Source organism: Quercus suber, unplaced genomic scaffold, assembly GCF_002906115.3.
Source record: "Quercus suber isolate HL8 unplaced genomic scaffold, Cork oak 2.0 scaffold_20, whole genome shotgun sequence".
Classification (NCBI taxonomy): domain Eukaryota; kingdom Viridiplantae; phylum Streptophyta; class Magnoliopsida; order Fagales; family Fagaceae; genus Quercus; species Quercus suber.
The window spans coordinates 1390583-1414028 of record NW_027069485.1 but is presented as its reverse complement, the minus strand read 5'-3'; the positions used below and the strand labels follow the sequence as shown (position 1 = coordinate 1414028).

Here is a 23446-nt window from a genome sequence, read left to right as displayed (position 1 = left end):
TAGATAAAATTCCAATTTTAAAACCCATTTTTACATTCCTCCTTGGGCAACAAGATGGATCCACCATTGCGGTTTTGTTGGTCATATTAGACCAAACTATTTTAAGCTTAGGTCTCAACCAACATCCCTCTCTAGACCTCCACGTAGGAAGCAGAGTAGTTCTAAGACTACTTAGTTTGCCACTATTGTGGTGTTACTAGACACACTCATCCAAATTGTTTTAAATTAAAATCTAAGTGTTTTGTGTCTAAGGCATAAGAACCTGAGCCATTTCTTGGAAAGCTATTAAAAGCCTTGAGTTTTTTTTACTACATTCCCTCCTCGAATTATGCATAAATGTTCTAGGATCAATGCCTTCCCACCTTACCGCCCAAGACTTGTGATGTGTGAGCGAGGAAGCACTCCAAGAATTGGGTGTCATTCTTCCTGTACTCTGCTTCAATACTTCCTATGTTGTGTCTGGCATTTCCTCTTTGACGACTCCTGCTACATTTCATTTTTCATTATTTATTCCAGGGGTAAATGTACATTATTGCATGCAGTTCATTTCACAGTTTCTATTCACTTCAGTCTTGCGTGTGTTTTTGTTTATAAAAAAGAACAAAGAAAATTCAGAAAAATGAAAATTCCAAAAAGAGTACTGTTTTTTTATGAGCATATAAATTTGTCTGGCCATACTACAATAAGTCTATGTTAGTGTGCATATTATTGCTTAGACTAGCATTTGTATGCACTTATTACAATGTGGTTTGTACGTGACTGATCAAGTCAAGTTATCCACTAGAAACTCTTGAGGGAGACGATTATCTCACACACACTATTATATGTAACTTGTCACAAACCAACGCGATGTGTGGGAATATAAATATCATGCAATAAAATATAATATATAAAAAGTAAAATTTACTTGAAGTATTGTTTTTTGTTGTAAAGAATTCTACAAATATTTTTTTTATTCTTTTATCTCTACAAATATATCATTTTATTATTCTAACTTCTGTTGTAGTATATCATATTTGCCTAATATGCAACTAAACTTTATAAGTTTCAAATTTATTATTCAAATTTGTCATCTCTTAAGAAATAAGGAAATTATGATAATATAAAAAATTATCACAAAATTACAATGTTATCTTAGCCAAAATTAAAATGAAACTAAAAGAATAAAAAGTAGACTTTATAATAATTTATTACTCAAACAATTGGTAGGCATATTCAAATTCCTTTTTTTTTTAAATATATATATATATATATATATATATATACTCAAACCAAAATTTAACTAAAAAGGGAAAGAGAAGATTTACTAATGGGAAATTAAATTTTTTTAATATAAAAATAAATTAAAAAAAAAAACACAATACCAAAACACATAATAAAAAAGAAAAGGAAAAAAGAACCATTAACCTTAATTAGAGTTATAAGAAATAACAAAAATTCACCAAAAGAAAGTAGAGAGAGAGAGTACTCACAATTTTGTGTGAGAAAAATATGGATTGGTTTAGGAAAATGATATCAAATTTATAGAAAATAAAATAGGGAGAAGAANTAACTCAAACCAAAATTTAACTAAAAGGGAAAGAGAAGATTTACTAATGGGAAATTAAATTTTTTAATATAAAAATAAATTAAAAAAAAAACACAATACCAAAACACATAATAAAAAAGAAAAGGAAAAAAGAACCATTAACCTTAATTAGAGTTATAAGAAATAACAAAAATTCACCAAAAGAAAGTAGAGAGAGAGAGTACTCACAATTTTGTGTGAGAAAAATATGGATTGGTTTAGGAAAATGATATCAAATTTATAGAAAATAAAATAGGGAGAAGAAGAGTCAAAACATAAGAAAGAGGAAGAAATTGTAACGGTAAAGTAGAGAGCAGTGAGAAAATAAAAAGACAAAAAGGAATGAGAAGTGTTTGAAGAAGTGTAACGGTAGGTGTGAACTAATAGGGAGAAGAAGAATTTTAAAAAAAAATCTACAAGTATTTTTTATCTTTTTATCTCTACAAATATATAATTTTATTATTCTAACTTCTTTATGGTGTATTATATTTGCTTAATATACAACTAAATTTTATAAGTTTCAAATTTATTATTCAAATTTCTCATCTCTTAAGGAATAAGGAAATTATCATGATAATAAAAAAATCATCACAAAATTACAATGTTATCTTTGCTAAAATTAAAATGAAACTAAAGGAATAAAAAATAGACTTTATAATAATTTATTACTCAAAGAATTGGTAGGCATAATCAAATTCCTATTTCTAAAAAAACTAAGCATTAACCCAAACCAAAATTTAATCAAAGTTATAAAAGGGAAAGAGAAGACTTTCTTATGAGAAATTAAAAAAAATTTTAAAAAAAAAAAAACCAAAACACACATAAAAAAGAAAATAAAAAAGAACCATCAATCTTAATTAGAGTTTTAAGAAATAACAAAATCCATCAAAAGAAAGGGGAGAGAGAGAGAGAGAGATTTTTTTTTTTTTTTTTTGAGAATAGGGAGAAGAAAAGTTTAAATAGAGAAAAAAAAAATTATGTGATTCAATAGGAGCGTAGTAACTATAAATGCTATGCTACAACTTTTAGATATATATATATATTATATCATCATGCTTGCTAATTTAAAATTATAAAAAAGTAAAAAATAAAAAGTCGTTGTTCTTGTATTGAGAAAAAATAAAATAAAATAAAAAGGTGAATTGGAATACAGGGAAAGTCTATGTTGATAAAATAAAATAAAAAATAAAAAGGTTAATGATCGTGCATGAGTGATAAGTGATCATCAAACAAATTTCACTTACAGAATCTTTAAGGGGGCATATGTATCTAAGTACCGTTAGAGGATAGTAAGCATGTTTACTGCATCAGCATTAATGGTGCCAAATATTTAGTAATTTGACACTACAAAAAGCAACTTTATCTATTTTATTATTTCACTTTACAAAACACCCAACATATGAGCATTTGCATCCCATTATTCTATCCTATTCTATTTTATCATCTCAAAAAGCTATTTTATTAATTATACCATACCATTTTACAATACTCCTAACATCCCATCTTTTATTTTACAATACAATACATTAAAATAATATAAATTATACAATAAAATATATTTCATTCTCTCTCTAATTTTTGTCTATCTTCCTCTCTCTCAACCAGTGGTCAAGTACCACAGAGAAAACCCAATAAACCCATCTACACAACAACCACCCTCTCAACCACACCACCTCCACACAGTAACCCAGTCACCACCACATAGCAACCACCATGACACCAAACCCACCATAAACCCAGCAAATATCCAACCACAAACCAACCAAAAACCAATCACAACCCTATTAAAAAATAACTAAACAAACCCGAAACCACTAAGCCACCACCATGCCCACTGCCCACCACTGCCACAGCAACCCCTAACTCCACCATCATCAATCACCCACTACCCAACCCTTCACCACCACCATGGCAATCCCCACCTCCACCATCATCAACACCCACCGCCACCGCAACCCTCCACCACTACCACCATATTAGTCACAAACCCAAACCCACACACACACCCACACTCATCAAACCCACTGCCGCCACAGCCATCCACCACTGAAACATAGCAAATCGGTGGAGATCGAACTAAGCACACCTACGCCGAACCAAGCAAACACACTAATCAAACCACACCCACACCAATCGATGGAGATCAGAATAAGCACACCTATGCTGATCTTAACCAACCACACCATGACAGAGAGAGAAAAAAACTCAAAGAGAGAAAAGAAACACAAACACAAAAACTCGAATACATTAATCAAAACCCACCTAGTATATTGCTTTGATTTGATTTTGATTTGGCACAAAACCCCCAACACCAACAGTGAATCGATAGAGACATTCAGAGAGAAAAAGAGAGGCTTTAGCGATGGCGAGAGAAAGAGATGAGACCATGTGAATGAGAGAGAAGAGAGAGACATGGTGAAGCTTCAGCGATGGAGAGAGAGAGATGAGAGATGTATGAATGAGAGAGAAAACCTGATATTTAGAATAAAATATTAATATTTTCTTTTACAATTAAGCTACAGTGCGATTCTACATTTAAAATAGCACTGTAGCACAATTGCAAATTTTTTTGCAATAGTTGGCTTTTACAAGTTCAGATGTGTGGGGGGTTTTAGAGCATTTGCAACCCACATTGCATATCTTAAATCTTGTGATGATATAGCATTTAAAGGCCAAAATTCACCAACAACGGGAAGGCCATATCGTAAAAGGCTAAATTTTTTTGAGATTCAACTACAGTACCATCTCAAATGTAAGATGGTACTGTAGCTGAATTGTATAAAAAATAATAATTTTTTAATGCTCTTTTACCCTGTAATTTCTCTCTCCTCTCTCATTTTTTTTCTCTTTCTTTTCTCTCTCTTCCTTCTCTGTTTCTCAACCCATCTCTCTCTCACCATTGTCAAGCTTCTCTCTCGGAGCTCACGCCGAATCACCAAGCCAGATCGGAGCTCACGCCGGCTCGAATTTCTTGATCGGCGTGTGATAAGAATGCAAAATGTCATATTTTTATCCCTTTAATGTTTAGTCTTTTATATTTATTTGGTGCCTAAATGTACTCATTATTCTTATATTTTGATTTAGGATGCAAATAGAGGCATTAAGTGCAAAACGTAATTAATTGGGTGATTCTGGACAGCTTTGACATTGCTTCGTAATCTGGGAATAACTCTCTCATCAGAGCTCCGATTGAGATGATTCAAGATGCTATGGAACGCCAAGACAAAGCTCTACAACTTTCATGTTTTGAGTTTTGAGAGATACAGTCCGCATCAAGGTCGAAATCGGGCTTGAAGTTGCTGCACCTGCACTGTTGACGTTCTAGAATGTTCCTTTGCTTGAAATTCTAATACGTGGATCTGATGTGGTTTATTTTTGGAAGGTTCCAGATGTGATGCACGAAATTTTCAGTTGAAAAACACCACTTTCCTAGTTATATTAGGACTTTGTTTTATTTTTAATATTTTTCCTTAATTAGTCAGATTTGAATGTTATTATTTAGAATATTTTTAGGAGATTTTGTAGGCTTGGGAAAGGGGGAATTAACGTGTAAAACGGGAGGAGAAATCAGAATTACACAGACACACACACGCCTCTCTCTCCCCACTTCTCTAATTTTCTCCTTTGTGTTTTCTATCATGGCTCTGTGTGGCTAAAACTTTTATACTTGGTTGAAGGAAACTGAAGCCTCGGAATCAATAAAATTGTGAGATCTAATTTGTTTTTATTGTTCAATTTATGCTTTGAATATCGGATGTTCTTTGGAGGCCTACTAGTTTATTATTCGTTTCAATCTACTACTAGGTTAGATATCAAATCCGTAATTGTTTGATCTCTCTAACTTGTGAAGCAACCAAGATTTAATGATTTGCTGCGTCAGAAATTATTAGATCTTAGGAAAAATGCTCGACTAAATTAAATGCAACCGTTTGTGTTTGTATTGTTTAGCTTCATCGATCTCTCTAGTTCTTAAGGCTGCTACTAGATTAAACCTTTAGCACTTGTCTTGGGTTGTTTAGTAGTTAGGGTTTATTAGATCGCTTGTTTTCTAATTAACTATGACTAAGGAGAGATAGGAAAATAGTTTCAACAGTGAATATTCAAAGTGTGAATTGATATATACTTGCATCGATGATCAGTTGTAGAATTCTGATGGTGGATGTTGACTTGGACCAAGGTTTGTTCTCTTGATTGATTTTGATACTTTAATTTGAATTATTCCTTAGTTGTTTTTCTTAAAATTGTTTTCATTATACTCAAAACCCCCCCTCCTTGTTCACGTAGCATAAAATTAGGCTAGATACTCTCTGTGGGAACGATCCTTACTCGCACTACTACATATATTTTTAGGAGTATAGGTTTTATTTTTGGTTCCCTACGACAGCACACCATCAGGTCTTCAGGCTTTAGCCCCAGCCCCTTATAAAGGTCGGGGTACATGACCTCAGCCATGCTGCCACCATCCACCATCACCCTTCTTACGTTGTATTCCCCAATTTTGAGGGTGATCACCAAAGCATTGTCGTGGGGTTGGGTGGTCCCGTCCTTGTCCTCCTCGAAAAAACTTAGGGTCGGGTGGAAGCCTTTTCTGGCCCTCTTTGGCTCGGACTGGGACTCCCCGGCAGGCACCTGGGTCACAGACAGCACTTGCAAAGGGCACGTGCCTGTTCTTCCTAGCGCAGCCAGGATCATACTAATCGTTCCAGCGGGCTGCCTCATGGCAGTGTCCCTCCGTGGCTCCCGGTAGGTCTGGCCCTGATGGCCGCTGAAATGGTGCAGGAGGTGCTTCAGCTTCCCCTCCTGGACTAACTGGTCCAGATAGTTCCAGAGATTCCTGCAATCCTCCATAGCGTGCTCGTGGTCCTATGTTATTGGCAGTAACAATCCTGATTACGCTTCTCAAGATCCCCCGACATCTTGTTTGGCCACTTGAAGTACAATTCGTTCTTGATCTTTTCCAGCACTCTGTGTACTGGTTCTCGGAACACGGCGTCGACAGCCTGGGCATTTGTCACCCCAGATTATCCCATGAAATCTCTTCTCAGACGGGCATTGTTATACCGGTTCGACCTGGAATCCCTCATCTCTTGAGGGATAACCTTCTCCTTCCCCTTGCCCTGTAGCAAGTCTTCCTCTACCCATTTGTATTTATCGATCCGATCCATTAACTACCGCACGCTGGTGGCGGGCTTACCAGTGAAGGACTTCCTTAGGCCGTGCCCCATCGGGAGTCCGTTCTTAGATGTATTGATGGCAACATCGTCGTACTTACCGTCCAGCTCGTTGTAAATCTCCCAATACTTGTCCGAGTAAGCCTTGAGGGTCTCCCCATCGCGTATGGTTAGGGACAGCAACACGCTCATGGGCCGATGAGGTCTACTATTTGTAACAAAACGGGAACCAAAGGCCTGGGTTAGCTGTCTGTACGAGTCTACAGAATTCATCCTCAAGCCGTTGAACCACCTCATTGCCACAGGTCCCAAGCTGGATGGGAAAACTTTGCACATCAGCGCCTCGTTTTTAAAGTGGACGGCCATCCTTTGGTTGAACTGGCTCACGTGCTCCATGGGGTTCGTTTTGCCATTGTAAACGGTGAAGGTTGGCTGCTGGAACCGCCGAGGGAGCACCGCCTCTTCTATGCGACGCGTAAAGGGTGATCTAGAGAGTCGGTCCAGTGCCCTGCTCATGGCGTCACTTCCTAAGCCCCTAGGAGTTGGGCTGTCACATTTACGCCTCTGGTAGGGCTCATCCTCTTGGGAGAAAGTTTCGCTCGGGGGTGTTCTCGACCTTTGCCTGTAGTCATCATCATTTTCGTCATCAGAGGGTAAGTCAGGGCTGGGCTCGGATTGCCTTCGCCGTGCATGGCGCAACTTTCTCTTCAAATCATCTATCTCTCGCTGCATGGCCACCTTATCGTCCTGTCTCTGGGATGTGTGACTCTTAACCTCTTGCGATCGCGTGGCCTTGCCATTATCGTGCCTCTGGGGCACGCGGCTGCTTCTATGGGTGTGGCTTTCGTTAGTTTGTGAGGTATGCATGCTTCCCTCTCGAAATCGTCTGTTCTCCTTGTTTTAGCTATGCCCGGTGTCACCATAGTTATTCTGACACTGGGATCTAGCTGGTTCATGCCGATGGGAACTCCCTTGGTAAGGGTCTGATCCTACCATGCCTGGCTATTGTCCTTACTAATGTACAAGTTCTCCCTACAGACGACGCCAATTGTAGGGACCAGGTTCGGGCCTTCCAACGTGTTAAAGGAGTGGACCTAAGCCCAGATAGCCCTGCAATTAATTTGTAGAGAGTAGGGTCAAGAACTAGGCCCTAGTAAGGGATGCAACGACCATGCGTGGTAGCTTGCAGATGAAAGTGAACAATGATGCTCCTCGGTCTTTCTCTTGGGAGCTTGCAGTTCTTATTACTTCTTTGGTGATTGGTTACAATTGCTTCCAGGAGAATGCAGATTGCTACCATCTCCCCCTTTCTCTTTTTTTCTCCCTCCTTTCCCAAGAGGGATCCCTTACATTATATACTCCTTTCCTCATTGATCCTAGCCCTACATTTGTTGAGCAACCAGGCTACTACTTGAGTACCTATCTCATCAGCCACCTTCCCATTCTTCTGTGGGTTGCAACAACCAAGGCAACACTGTTCTGTAATCCCCTACTCATTAATGCGGCCAGGACGTTAGTTGTGGGCATTTAATGTGGAAGTGACAGCTCGTCTTAGACTTGCTCCTCCGCCGTGCTTCCGTTATTAACGCGTGGTACTTGCTCTTTCCTCCTTAGATATTCAGGAAGAACCCCCTTGATGGTGTGGTGCTTGTTCACCTCCATGGTCTCGGAGGTTCGAGGACAGAGTCATCCTCGGACCGGCTCCTTGGACACTGGACTTCTTACTTTTATCCTTGGACCCTACATACATCCTCGGCATGGGCTTTTGGGCCCGGTTCGAAGTGGGCCAGGGCTGCTTGATTTTCTAGCCCCACAACACCCATTAACAAATTTTTTATACTACCCATTAGCAAAATTTTGTTATTGTAAAATATATATATATATATATATTTCAAAAGCAAAGTGTGGAATTCTTGTAAATACTAAATAGATAAGAACGCCGCATGGCCCACATACAATTATTAGCAAGCTCTATATTAAAAATGTTGCACGAGTATACTACACTGTTTAAGAGTCTCTCTGCCTCTCTGGAAGCTGGGTCTTCCTTTGGACAGTAGAAGTTTTGTCCTTTCTTTCTGAAGGAGAGTTTGTTTTGTCCCTTCTTTTTGAAGGTGAGTTTGTTTGTTGCTTCTGTCTTAAGAGTGTGTTAGTGTTTTCCATTATCTTTTCTTCTCTGTTTCTCTTGGGGCAACACGGTTATCCATAGAGCTAGTGGTATTTCCTTTGTGGGGGCTTGGGAAACGGTTTCTTGCGAGCACAGCCATTCGTGGTATAAAAAATACAATCTCTGTACCAAGATTCAATTCGACCATAAAGAAGAAAAGTTCCTTTGATAAAGATTGCCAAGCTATGGAGGTAGAGATAGCAGCACCAGGGAGAGTAAGGGAGGGTGGTCCGGTGGTGGTGAAGCCAGCAGAGGGGATGACAGAAAGGTGTGCAACCTGCGAGGCATTAAAGAATATTGATGCTGAGACGTTACAATCTGTTGATGGCATTAAAGAGGGTGAGGCGCTAGAGAGTAGTTGTGTGGACGTGGGAGCTAAGTTACAACCGTTTCAGGGAATCCAACAAATCTTGGACTCTTTATCATCATTATCTCCTTCCTTTAATGCTCCTAATGATGGGGGAGTCAATATGGAGACCGAAAATTCAATTCCTATTTCGGTTTTAGAGGCTGATTTATTTGATATACAAATAAGGGAGAGTGATGAGGCTGTAAAGACGTACGGGAATAATGCTAAATTTAAGGGATTTCAATCTGATGTAATTAATTTTCAGTCAACTTCTCCAGACAAGGAAAAAAGTGCAACAACAACAATGAAGTGTAATGAGCCAGATCAGTCCAATCAGCCTCTACACCATGCCATTTGGAAACCACCTCTATGGCTGATCCTAAAGGTGAACTCTGATGATGCGATTTTCTGAGAACAAAATTCTGTGAATGTTGTTTTGGATATGAGAGGTGGATTAGTGTTGTTTTGGAGATCGACTATTGATGTAATTGTGGAGGGTTTGTGTACAAATTATATTGATACAATGTTTCAAGAAAAAGATAGGGCAAGAATTGGAGTGATCATCCTAGAATGCCAAGGAAAAGGCTTGGCACACATGGTCGGAATCATCCCTCTCCCCCTAACTATCATAGAGCTTGAAACTTTTGCGATATTGAAGACTTTACAGTTTGATACTGATCTAAGTTTGGAAGATGTCACCCTAGAGGGAGTTTCAGAGATTGCAATGAACACTTTGAATGCAAATTCCCAATCTTTGGAATCCTTTGGTTTACTTAGTCGTGATGTTAAATGTTTTGCAAGTTTATTTCATTGTATTAGGTTTTCACACGTTCGTAGAAAAAGATTGTTGTATTCTCACATTAAGAGAAATGACAATGGGGTTGCTCATAGTCTGGTTAAAAATGCATTATGCATACCAGATTTTCAAGTATGGATGGAAGATGTCCCATCTCATATTGGTTCAATTTTACAATTGGATATAGTTGAATTTTATTAATAAAATTCATTAGTTTTTTTCTCTCAAAAAAAAAAAAAAAACATGATAATATAAATCATATAATATAAAAACCTGTTAGAACTATGAGTTTGGTGAATTGTTTCATTAATTGTGTTGGGTCATAATCCACTTTTTGACTCCACTCCAGCAATCCATTATTATTATTATTATTATTATTATTATTATTATTATTATTTTCTAGAGTTATCCCATTATTATTATACTAATACATTTAGAAATTGGTTCCATGTAAAAACTAATAATCTATAGCGCTAAGATCATTTGCTTTCCCCTCACCAAAATAAAAATAAATAAATAAATAAATCATTTGCTTAGCATGAAGCAATTCTTACTCAGACATCTATCTTAATATATAAGTGGATCTAAAAAATCAATAAACTAAAAAAAAAAAAAAATTGTTCTTTTGCACCTAGCAAAAAAATAAGTTCCAATGCCAAAATTTTCATATCAAGAGCAAAATATCAATATGAAAAAAAAAATAAAAAAAAATAAGCATGTATGTGCATGATTATTCTTCAATATTTGTGATCTTTAATACATGTACAGGCTTCAACAATTAGCAATCTAAAAATAAATAAAATAAAAAGAACATAATAATATAATATAACTTTGAATATTACATTGCAAACGTTATCGTTGTCAACTGGGCAGAGCAGCATGCATTTCATTCCCTTGAGAACTTCTGAACGCTCTCCTTGTAGCACAATTCTAATGGAAGATTATTAATTGGAATATTCAAAGAAGATTCACATCCAAAACATGAATTGGATAATTAAAAGAAGAATGAAAAAACTATAGCAGCCATTTCTAATTTGCCCAGACAAATATAAGAGACTCATCAATCTGATGGAGATATCAATTTTAAGTTCTCAAGAGAGGTGAAAAGTGAAATTCGCTTTTCAACCCACAAATTAGCTTCCCAATCTCTGCAGTCTACTACACTTTGGTTCCTCTCTTTTTACTTCAAGGCCACAACCCCAACCCGATTGATCTAACTCGACTTGTCCGTTTGTCACGTCTACTCACGGTTCTCACCTTTCCACTCACACCAAAGCTCTCTGAACTCTGAAGTTCTTCACATTCCTCTTTATAAATTATATAACCCTATCAAAATCGTTAATATCGGGCAGGAGAAGATGAAAGTTTTTGGCAACTTTGTAGATTGGGTTTGATGGTAGTGATTTGATTGAAGAGGGATGTCACATTTTTTATGTTCTCAGTTGTCACGTATTAGAAGCTCTAAACATCCTAAATGCAAAATTAATCTCAGCATGAGCTTTTGTAATAACNAAAACCACGTTGTTTTGCTGTTTTTTTTTTTTTTTTTTTTTTTTTTTTTTTTTTTTTTTTTTTTTTTACTTTTTTATATTTAACTTCTTTGGTTTAATCAATTTATTAGAATAGTAGGGCATTTTACACTTCTAAGAGGGATGTCACATTTTTCAAAATTCTCAGATTTCACATATTAGAAGCTCTAAACATCCCAAATGGCAAAATCTCAGCATGAGCTTCTGTGCTTATATATTACAATGGGCAAAACAGTGTTGTTTTGCTGAGTAATTTTGTTATTTTATTTTACCTTTTTATATTAAGTTTCTTTGGTCTAATTCATTGCTTGTAATAGATAGTGCGTTTTACACATCTAATTTGCCCCCCCCCCCCACTCCAAAAATGGTATTTGCTGTGTCGGGGACATTTCATGAAGGGCAAAAAAAAATGCAAGAACGACTCAAATCTCCGTTTGAGTTATAAGTGAATATTTGTGTAGAGTCAAATCCAAAATTCTAAATGAATGATAAACAAAGGCTAATGGTGCATCACAAGATAGAAATCAAAATACTAATAACTAAGAGTGTGTTTGGATATTACTTATTTTGCTGAAACTAAAAAATTATTGCTGAAAGTATTGTAGATAATGGTAAAAGTTAATTGAAATAGTACAGTGAGAACTATGAATAGTGCCAAAAAGTGCAATGGAGGCCCATGAATAGTAACAAAAATAAGCTGAAGAGTGAAATAATTTTAACTTTTCATTCTTATCCAAATGCACACTAAAAATGCATAAAAATGCTTAAAAACAACAGGTCTAAAACTTTGACCCATAGACAGCAGAAAGAGGAAATTGAGAGAGGTCGTGAGAGAGAGAGAGGGAATGTTCCTTTGTATTAGTATCTCTACCTCCAAGCTTTGGAATAGTGAACCCTGGGTGCAAATCATAAAAGTCATACTTGGTAAGGTGTAGCACCTGCACAGGAAGATAAAACAAGGTGTTATCATTTTTTTTTTTTTTAAATGTGTAACAAGGATATTTTTTTTCTATCTCCTATATGTTTATGCATGATATCTTTGATTGTGCTCAAAAGAAAAAAAAAATCAAAAGAAAAAGAAAAGGCAAAAAGAATCAAAATGCTTTTATATGATTGCAAGCGTGCTTTTTAAGAGATGTGAGAGTTATATGATATAACTCTTTAAGTGATAGTCACTTTCAAACCAATGTGATTGATGATGTAGAAAATTTGTTTGATTACTATCTACATATCATATTTTCTATACTTTGTACACTTACTAGTTGCATACACTACATGCAAATCAATGCTAAATTCTGTACATATGACTATGTGTTGACTAATCTGGCCATCTTTGATTACTCATGAAGTGATGTATGATACATTTTCTCTGGTTGAGTTGATTTTGAAGAGAAGTGTTTTAGAAGTTTTTAGATCAAGTGATTTTTACTTCTATTTTGTGAAAAGTTTGAAAATTTGGGAGCAAATTGTTTTTGAAATCTTCTGGAAGCATTCATGTGAATCTCATATCATAAAATCTAGATTTCAGTTGGGTTTATGCAAAAAATTCTAAGATTTTCAAATTTTCAAAATTTTCCATTGGCTCAATTAATCGAAGCTGATCCTCGACTGATCGAAAAATTCCAGTTTTTAGGCCAAAATTCCCTAGCTTGCTTGATTCCTGTTCGATTGCTTCTCGATCAGTCGAAAACTTTTTAAATCTTCCTTTGATTGCTACTCGATTCGTCTTGACCAATTGAAATTTGAAAATTTTGAATTTTTAAGGAATGACAGATCAGTTTTTGTCCTTTTCTCACTTTCTCTTCAACTCCTCTTGATTCCTCTTCAAAACACAATTCTTTTTTTTTTTTTTTTTTTTGGGGTCTTTTCTAGTAAAAGCTTCATGGGTTTTCATCTTTTTATAAAAAAAAAAAAAAAAAAAAAAAAAAAAAAAAAAAAAAAAATAGCTTACATGTGTGATCACTACCCCCATCCACTTCAATCTTAGCATGCATAGCGTGAGACTGCCAAAGCATTAAAAGGGGCTTGCCATAACTCGAATCCACAACTCTTAGGATGAATCCACAATGATTTCTTACCACTAATTCACACCCTATAAATCTAGGATGGTAATTGATTTAACATTTTAACTTTAGGGTACGTTGGATTGGGGTGAAACAGAGAAGATAAAAAATGAAAGAGAGAAAATATAAGAGAAAATGAATTTTGTGATTGTTTTGTTGGGTGGAAAGTTTGAGAACTTTTTGTAGTTCTCAGTAATTCCACCAAAATGTTTTATCTCCTATTTGAAGAGAAAACACTATTACATTTTTGCCACTCTTTTTTAACGTCGAATGGAGACAACAATAATCATCCCTCTCTTCTAGTGTTTCTCTTGTCCTTTCCCCCTTTTTTTGTCCTTTTCTTGTTGTTCTTTCTCTTCTTTTCTTTTCTTTTTAATACTTTTTTTCTTGTGCTTTGTTTTGAAGCGGTAACATTTTTTTTCCCTGTTTTTTCTTGTTCAGCATCCATCTCGATTTGTGCTTTTTCTTTTTTCCGAATGTTTTTATATAAAAAAAATTGTAATAAATATAATAACAAAGAGAAAAAATAATATAACTGGTATAATGTTTTAATTTTTATAAAATGTTATTTTATTAATTTTAATTAATAAATAAGTAATATTTTATTACAAAGAAAATAATTTCTTATATATAATAAATTATGGACATAAGAGTAAATTTAGACAAACCACATTTTCTATTCTTTTTTTTTTTTCTCAACCAATAAAATAAGTTTTACTTTCCTTCACTTTTCCACCCTCCAACTAAACACAAATGAGGGAAACTAATCTCCTCTATCCTCCCACTTTTCTACCATTTCCCACTTTTTCATCCTCCAACCAAATAGACTCTTACAGTGCGTTTGAATACCAATTATTTTGCTAAAAACTGAAAACACTACAGCAAAATAATTTTTAAATGTGTGAATAGTGTCGTGAGACTCATTTTTAATGAAAGTTTTGTTGAAAAAAGAGGTTTGTAGATTCCGTGAACAGTGTATGGGACACACTTGAAAACAAACCACAGCCATAGAACGCTTCTCAAAAAAAAAAAAAAAAAAAGAGGGAAACGCAAAATGCTGGACGCTGGGAAATTCATCAATACCCAAACGGGTACTTAGTATAAGAAGCACAATGCACTTTAAATATATAAATAGTAAATACACCAAGTAAGAGCACTCACAATAAAGATGCTAAAATAACTCAAAATTTTAGCATCTCAACCACACAAAAAATGCCCTACAATAAAGTTGGTATAGCTAAAAATTTTTGCTATATTTTACCTTCATGATATAGTGGGCTATTATCAATAACAATTCACTGTAGCATGTACATAAAAATAAAAAACACTTTTTTTATTCCCTCTTCTCAATTTTTTTTTTAATTCCCTACTCTCTCACCTCTCTCACTTCTCTGTTGACTGGGTTTGATTGTGAGATCGGATTGGCTATTCATGGGTCTAATTATGCTCTGATGGTTTCATGTTTGTTCATGGGTCTGATTATTCTCTAGCGATTTCGTGGGCATCGATGGTTTTGTGGGTCTGATTATGCTTCGGTGGATTGTGCTCTAGTGGTTTCGTGGTTGTGAGATTGGATTCGTGGGCATCAGCGTGGTTGTGCTTTGATAGGTTTTTAAAAAAAAAAAAAAAAAAGAGGGAAACGCAAAATGCTGGACGCTGGGAAATTCATCAATACCCAAACGGGTACTTAGTATAAGAAGCACAATGCACTTTAAATATATAAATAGTAAATACACCAAGTAAGAGCACTCACAATAAAGATGCTAAAATAACTCAAAATTTTAGCATCTCAACCACACAAAAAATGCCCTACAATAAAGTTGGTATAGCTAAAAATTTTTGCTATATTTTACCTTCATGATATAGTGGGCTATTATCAATAACAATTCACTGTAGCATGTACATAAAAATAAAAAACACTTTTTTTATTCCCTCTTCTCAATTTTTTTTTTAATTCCCTACTCTCTCACCTCTCTCACTTCTCTGTTGACTGGGTTTGATTGTGAGATCGGATTGGCTATTCATGGGTCTAATTATGCTCTGATGGTTTCATGTTTGTTCATGGGTCTGATTATTCTCTAGCGATTTCGTGGGCATCGATGGTTTTGTGGGTCTGATTATGCTTCGGTGGATTGTGCTCTAGTGGTTTCGTGGTTGTGAGATTGGATTCGTGGGCATCAGCGTGGTTGTGCTTTGATAGGTTTTTGTTGGTTGTCCTCCAATGGGTTTTGATTGGTTGTGGTGGTCAAATTCATGGGTTTGGCTAATGGCTGTTATGGATTCGTGGTAATCAGATTCATGGATTCATGGCGATCAAATTCGTTGGTTGGCTGGATTTTTTTTTTTCTACTGTTGTTTATGGTTGTGGCCAGTGGGGCGACGTTAGAGGTGGTAGAGGTGGCTATTGTTGTTGTGTTGGTTTTCTTGGTGGCAGTGGGTTGCTGTGGGTGTTTGTGAGTTGTGATTGATGGTGGCAGTGGTTTGTTGAGGTTGATGGTGGCTATGAGTTATGGTGTATTATGTTTATTTTATTAGTTTGTTTATATTATTTTAATGGGTGTATGTTAAAATAGAAGTGTTGATGTTGAGTGTATTGTAAAGTGTGTTGTTAAAATATGCTCTTCTATTTTTTGGGTAAAGATTACTTTACATCATGATGAAGTAAAAAAATAATAATAAATAAATAAATAAATACGTGGGATGAGTTTTGTAGATTGGAAGAGTTTTAAAACTAATAAAAGAATGATCCTATTTTGTAGGGAGTTAGTGAGTAGAAGTAGAAATTTAAATCAACATAAAAGTAGGAGTTTATTAGAAGTAGGAAGGCATTTCAATGTAGAAGTAAGAATTTATTACTTTTGTCAATTTACTATTTTAACCTCATTTTTAAGTTTTAGGTAGGGGTATTTTTTAGAGTAAAAAAAACAATAACTAACTTTCTTTTGTCAATTTACTATTTTAACCCCATTTTTAAGTTGTTGGTTAATTAATTTAGGAGTATTTTTTATAAGAAAAAAAAAGCAATAACTAACTTTTTGAATCCTCTTAATATATACAGATAAAGTTTTTTTTTTTTTTTCGATGAAATAAAGTAAGTTTTTGAGTTACCAAAAACTAAATTTTTAGCTCTCTTAATGTGAATACTCTAAAGCACTAAAAACAAGTCATTTAATACTAAAATAAAACATAAGCTCAAAAAATCATATGAAGAAGTACATTTTCATATTAGTTGGCTTGTTTTTATTGGTTTGGAGTACAATATCACTTATACTCTGAGAATACCTAAATACTTATTCATAGGAGCAGAGTCAAGATTTTTGTTTGGGGGGGACCTAGCTACAACAATAATATATTTATCAAGACAATCCTCCATATGCACATATACACACGCTTTTTTATTCTACACACACACTTTTTTATTTGATAAGTTATATATATACACACACCCAAAAAAAAAAAAAAACTTAGTATTTTCAATCAAAATTATGTTTGATGGCAATCTTTCATAAAATAAAATTCATTCTTATCATTTTTATAGTGAAATTCTTTAAAAAATCCATTTTCAATACAAATTATCAAATTTTATACTAAAGTAAGGAAAAAATCTTCCAATTGACCTAATGAAATTTTTAAAAACATGAATAATCCAAAACTTGGAGGAATAAGTTAGGCACTAAACATATTTGAAGCTATCTTGTTCTAATCCATTATGTGGCAACTAAAGAGACATTTCATGTATAGTTTAATGACATTATTTTTTTAATAAGTCAACGAATTGTTAATTGCCACATAACTAGTTGAAAAAGATATAAATTCAAACATGTTTGGTGTCTAACTTGGTTAAATATTTAATAGATATAAGAACATATTTTACAATAAAAAATAAAATTGCGAAAAAAATGTTGTCTTTATAACTATTAGACCAATTATTTTTTTAAGAGTATTATTGAACTAAATCAAATATTTGGGAGCCAACTCTTATTTTTATATATTAAATTTTGAAGACATATTTTATTAAATAAATATATATATATATATATAAAAAAAAAAACAAAATTTTGTGGGGCCATGGCCCCCACCCTTACACATAGCGACACCCCTGACTTATTCCCTAAATATTTTTCTTACGTGATTGATGTGAGCAATTTTGACATTCATGCATGCACATGTGGATCAATTTGTACATGCATACATGAATAATGGCACATAATGGTTAAGTTTCTGTGAGAAAAAGCTGACAGTTAATTGTGAAGATGTACTTACCCACTTATTTATCAATGGATCAATGCTATCCACCAACAAATCAAGTTTCCAAGTCTCTTCCTTCCATAGAGCTTCCTCTCTAGCACTGGTGAAAGGGAAAGCAGTACCCCCCCAAATCCACATCATGTGGAGTGCATTTAGACTTGAAACTCGTCCTTGTGGGTCTATCACCACAAGAATTGCCTTCTTCCTGAAATTCCAAACCTCCTTGATGTACTTGACCACTGCCGGCTCGATCAAGGAAGGATGCTGCACACAGTACCATGGCATTGAAGCCTGCAGACTGTCAAAATGCTTTTGCCTGTTCTCAGTCCATGGGGCATTTGAGTCTAAGATTGGGAGCCACACAACTTCATGTTGCCGAGCTTCATTGTTTATCTGTTCAAGAATAGCAACCTCTTCTTGCGAGATGTCTACGTCTGATATGAGCAGTAAGACATATTTTCGCCTTAGGACATCAATGCTAACCTGATTTGGTCATTAAAAAAATACCACATATAGTTAGTACTGTAATCTGCAAAGATATTCTTACACCTTCTTGATTTGTATTAGCTAGTCATTCCATTTCACTTCCTTTTCCAGAGTTCCCATCAGTTCTTTCTTTTGACTAGTTCTTAATAGCAAAACTCTAGGGGGTAATAATGCAACATTTTATTACATACGTAAAAAGGGTACAAATTAAGTTGTGACGTAGGACATTCAAAAGTATATGAATTCTAGAACTATATATAAGAAACATTTAAAAAATAAAAATTCATTCTAATAGAAAAAGACTTTGGAAATATATTTACACACCTAAGAATTTAGGTGAGACAAAGGTAGTTCTCAATTTAATATATGTGGGCAATAATGTTAAAGTTCTGTTAAAATGTAAGAGATGAAAGGATTGTATACCCTTCTTTTGGTGACTCCATCAAAAAGTGGCAGCAGGTCATCCTTTTGATAAATCAATGCCTTGAGAACCTTCAGGTTGTCAATATGGATCATTTCCATCAAACGATGAAGGTTCTGATAAGCTTCCATTTGTTTTCTTTCATCTGCACCAGATTATCCAACATTCATTTTATGAGTCTGATTTGCTTATTAAATACACGCATCTATGACATCTCAATGCATCTAAACTCACCTATATGCTTATAGCATGTAGACAATTGAGTTGCTAGGTGGCTTTGCATGTTGCCGACCTTGTGAGCCAAGCTAGATAGCTCCCAAGACTCTGTAGTTGATACTATGTGCCTGAAAGCAACAGTCAATAACAATTCCATAAGAGTATTATTGGTGATTGATTTTCTAACCACTTAAACTTTTCAGAAGGTTATTAAGTTATCAAAGTACCAAAGCAAGTAGTCTTGAGTTTGAATGCTATCTCCATTCTATCTTTCATTTAAAAAATTAAAAATTCCGCGTGTTAAACTTCATTTATTTAGGTCATTCGCTTGTGAGGTAAGTGATTAAATTCAGCATTTTTTAAAGCAATCTTAATGATTTACTAGCATTGTATAGATGCAGGTTGCCAAACATCAAGAATTAGAAGAAGGAAAATTTGTGTACCATATGCAATAATTTCAAGAAGTTTGCTTCTAATTGCATAAAGGGCCAAACTTCCTTTTAATAAATGAGCCAAACAAATGGAGGTAAAATAGACAGTGAATTTGAATTTAGGAAAATGGTGAATGTAATCATTTAATATTTTTTTTTAAATTGTTTCTTAAAAAAATATTTTTTTTCTAACATTAATTTGTACACCTGTACTCCTCTTTAAGTAGGACTCAACACATGAAACACAATCTTTTCCATTTCAAGTCTTGTCAATTTCATCCATTTCAAGGTTCAATTTTATTTTTTAGATCTAAGTCATCTAATGATGTATAGACTGCCATATCATTTAAAATTGTAAATGATATGACAATATGAAAACCTTTGGATTTGTAAAATTTAATGTAATTCATGAAATAGGTGAAATGGAAAATACTTAAAAAGAAAAGAATATTCTTTTACATTTACGGTTGAGTAACACTACAAATATAAATTATTTTACATCATTTTTACAAACTATTATTGTAGCAAATTTTATTGGTTTTTAACTATGCCCACTATTGATATCATATTTTTACTTACAAATAACCACTCACTACATTAGCAGTTTATAAAAAAATTTATAAATCTAACATTTTCTTTTACTATTTTACATCAATATTCACAATTGATGTGCGAATGTCCACATTTTAATGCATTAAAAAACAGTTTTTTTTTTTTTTTTTAGTGAGAGTTTCAACCTATGGCGTCCGCTCCTAATAAAGAGCTATCATCAGATCAAGATACCAATCAGTTTTTGGTATAGTCAGAGATTAAACTTCAAATCTCTTATTCAACTATTAGAGACTTTACTAGTTGAACTAGTTAGAACCCACAATAAAAAACAGTTTAAAAAATAGTGTAAGAGTTTTTTTTTTTTTAAACATTCATAAAAAAATGAAAATAAATAAATAAAGAGAAGAGTCATGAATAGGAAACATACTCCAACCCCGTAAGGCCAGCAATCTGCGATGCACAAGCCACGACACCTCTGATGGTCCAATAGACAGCAACGGGTATATGGGTCATGGCTGTGGAAAGTGCAGTGACCTCAGTTGTGATGTACTGAGGTGGTAGCTCTCTAAACTCCACAATGCACTTGGTAATGTCTACCATCACCTTTACAAGGTTATTTATCGTATCAAACCGGGGTTTAAGCATGCTAGTTCGCTCCAATAGTTCAGGTATTTTTCTAAGGATTGCCACTGATTTGGCCAGTTGATTTGTGGTGCAATTATGGGCTAGAAGCCAGAATTCCCCAAAATTCACTGCACAGGCCGACAAGACTAGCACCAGTTTTGCATCCCATGAATAATTTTTTAGCATATTCAATATTGAGATTGTGATTGTATGTGCATCCCCGCCCCCGCTACCCGAACACTTGCAGGAGAGCTGTACAATTTTCAGAACTTAAAAATAAGTAAATGACATACCACATAAAACATGAGAGAGAGAGAGAGAGAGAGATCCCATTTTGAGAATGCGGAAGTTTTTTTCCAAAGCAGTTTGGATGGATCTCTTTCAACCTGTTATGTGACCATTCATATATTCATCCATGTATGGATACTTTAATGACATGATTCGTTAAATCATTTAAACAAATTTCATTATTATTCAACAGATCAACACATGACTAAAAACATGTGTATATAATCATTTGAACCATCACATAATAGAGATCCTTCAAATCAGTTTGGAAAAAAATTCTATCTTTTTTGGTTTATAATAACCTCGCACGCAAGTTGATCAATGAGATATGCCAATGCTTCAGGCACATTAATGGAGCTGGCTTGGTTGGTCTTGCTCTCCAAAGCTTCTGCATGTGCTTGAATGCCCTATCCCAAGTTAAAAAATAATGGATTAGCTAAGTGCCAAAAGGCGCAACTAAATGGATGTCCTGCAAAGTTACAACTACTTACTTTGATAACATGATAAATTATTAATTGTCGCAAAATTTTAAACAGTTAGGAAATTATAAATTTAATCATTTAACTATTCATTCTAAAAATAGAAAATATATAAATTTGCATTAAGTCATTACCGGCACAACAATGGCCTCAGTGGTTGGAGTGGCACGTTTGAATATGTCCTCAATGAGATGAAGAAGAGGCCTGACATCAACCTCACGGTCATCAGAAGCATGGGTTGCCTGAATTTGCTTCGACATCACATTGTCATCGGAGGACGAGAACATTAGTCTGTCACCTTTTATCAGTCGCTGTGCATTGGCTGATGTTTGTGTTGTGGTGGCCATGTTGGTTACTACTGGCTAATCAAAGCAGGACACAGTAGAAGTCTATAGTACTGTTCTGGTTGTAGAAGAAACAATGGCTTGTGAGTGTTTTGCTTGCAATAGGGGCTTATCCTTTATATAATCATCAAAGAAGGAATAAAGTTCATTTGAATCACCTTCTTTGCTTCCAATGTGGTTCAGTTCTTTGGATAACTTAACACAGAAATACCATGGGGACATTATTTACACAGATCTTTAACTTTTCTTTTTGGCCCACAAAATTTGTACTTGGTGCATGGCATGGGGTTACTTTCCTATATTATTATGTGAAACTCAATATTTTTATGAACAAATCAATCCTAGTACTTTTTATTTTTTGATAAATAATCCTAGTACATTATATTATCAAAAAATAAATAAAAGTCTTAATAGTACATTCTGACTTGATTTTTTCATGTCGAATGCTATGTTTATGGGGACAAGGGAAAGCTTAGGCGGGTAATTGTTGACCCATTGTTTGCCTCAATGTAGAGGATCCATTATGCAATGTAACTGTTGATTAACGTGCAGCGGTTTGTTGTACTCGTACCCCTAGAGAAATAAAGGTGTCTCGGACTTTCTTTATGATTGGGAATCAAGCAAAGAGTAAGTAGATTCTCAAAAAAAAAAAAAAAAAAAAAAAGCAAAGAGTAAGTAAATTAAAAAACAAAAGTGATTTTGTTCTTTGCTTTCTCTTTTAGCCAAGAAAGGGTTCTTCTCTTTTCTCTTTTTCTCTTTCTCTTTTTTTTTTGGTCATAGCCAGGTGACGTTTCTTAAAACCACAAACTTAGCAAGAAGCATAAAAGACGACAAACTTGTTTCTCTGTCACAATTCGAATTTTATCATATTGCTTCTTTTTTTTCTCCTTATGTTGGTTCCGTTTTAAGTTTTTATGCCCAACTGGCCAGGGTCATTTGTCGAAAGCTCAAAACTATCCAGTGCAAGGGTCTGTTATCTTCCTAAAATCACTCTTCTAAGAACAAAAAGGGGTAGATAAGCTTTCTTTAGGAAGCCTTGAATACCATTATTTAGTTGTATGTTTGAAGCTGATTCAAGAATTTAATTTTACTAGGGAGGAGGGGGAAGGTAGGAATTTGAGAAAGAGAGATTTTTTTTCTTCAAATTTGGTGTACATCAGAAGAATTAGTGCTTTTTACAAAACTTGGCGAAGCTTCTATATAAACTTCATCTTCTTCATTGGTTTCTACATGTCTCACCAACACTACAAGAAAAATGAGCTATTGCGGCGGGCCTATTGCGGCGGGTGCAAAAACTGCCGCTATATGTCACTACGAAAAAAACGGCCTATGGCCGCGGCTAAAAATCGCGGCTACAGGTCTAAAAAACGCGGCCATAGGCTATAGCCGCGGTTTTTTTAGCCGCGTTTTATACCGCAGCCTAAAAAGCGCGACTATAGCCCTCAGAGGGTCTATGGCCGCGTTTTATGACCGCGGCCTAAAACCTTGTACTATGGCCGCGTTTTAACCGCGGCTTAAGGCCTTGCCATATGGCCGCGTTTTAACCGCGGCCTAAGTATAAATATTAGGCCGCGGTTTAAACGCGGCTTCAGGGCTAGTCCTCTGGCCGCGGTTAAAACGCGGCCTTAGGATAATCCTGCGGCCGCGTTTTAAACGCGGCCAAATTCCCACACTTTAGGCCGCGTTTTAAGCGCGGCCTAAAGGGAGGCCTTTAGGCC

General features: G+C 35.1%; 1 protein-coding gene across 1 annotated transcript; it reads right to left on the bottom strand.

Annotated features, from left to right (window-relative positions):
• Positions 1-17812: 17812 nt before the first annotated feature.
• Positions 17813-21816, bottom strand: LOC112024048 (protein SIEVE ELEMENT OCCLUSION B). Its single transcript, XM_065763070.1, has 6 exons — positions 21519-21816; positions 21208-21312; positions 20421-20869; positions 19029-19138; positions 18797-18939; positions 17813-18370 (listed from the first exon to the last, which is right to left on the bottom strand). Exons 1-6 carry the CDS (start codon positions 21729-21731, stop codon positions 17813-17815), a joined length of 1578 nt encoding a protein of 525 aa, XP_065619142.1. The 5' UTR covers positions 21732-21816.
• Positions 21817-23446: the final 1630 nt, after the last annotated feature.

Coding starts and splice junctions, on each gene's coding strand:
- LOC112024048 (XM_065763070.1), bottom strand. CDS start 21,731: ATGGCCACCACAACACAAACATCAGCCAATGCACAGCGACTGATAAAA. Junction 21,313..21,518: donor CTGAGGCCATTGTTGTGCCG/GTAATGACTTAA, acceptor AACTTGGGATAG/GGCATTCAAGCACATGCAGA. Junction 18,940..19,028: donor TACATGCTATAAGCATATAG/GTGAGTTTAGAT, acceptor AATCTGGTGCAG/ATGAAAGAAAACAAATGGAA.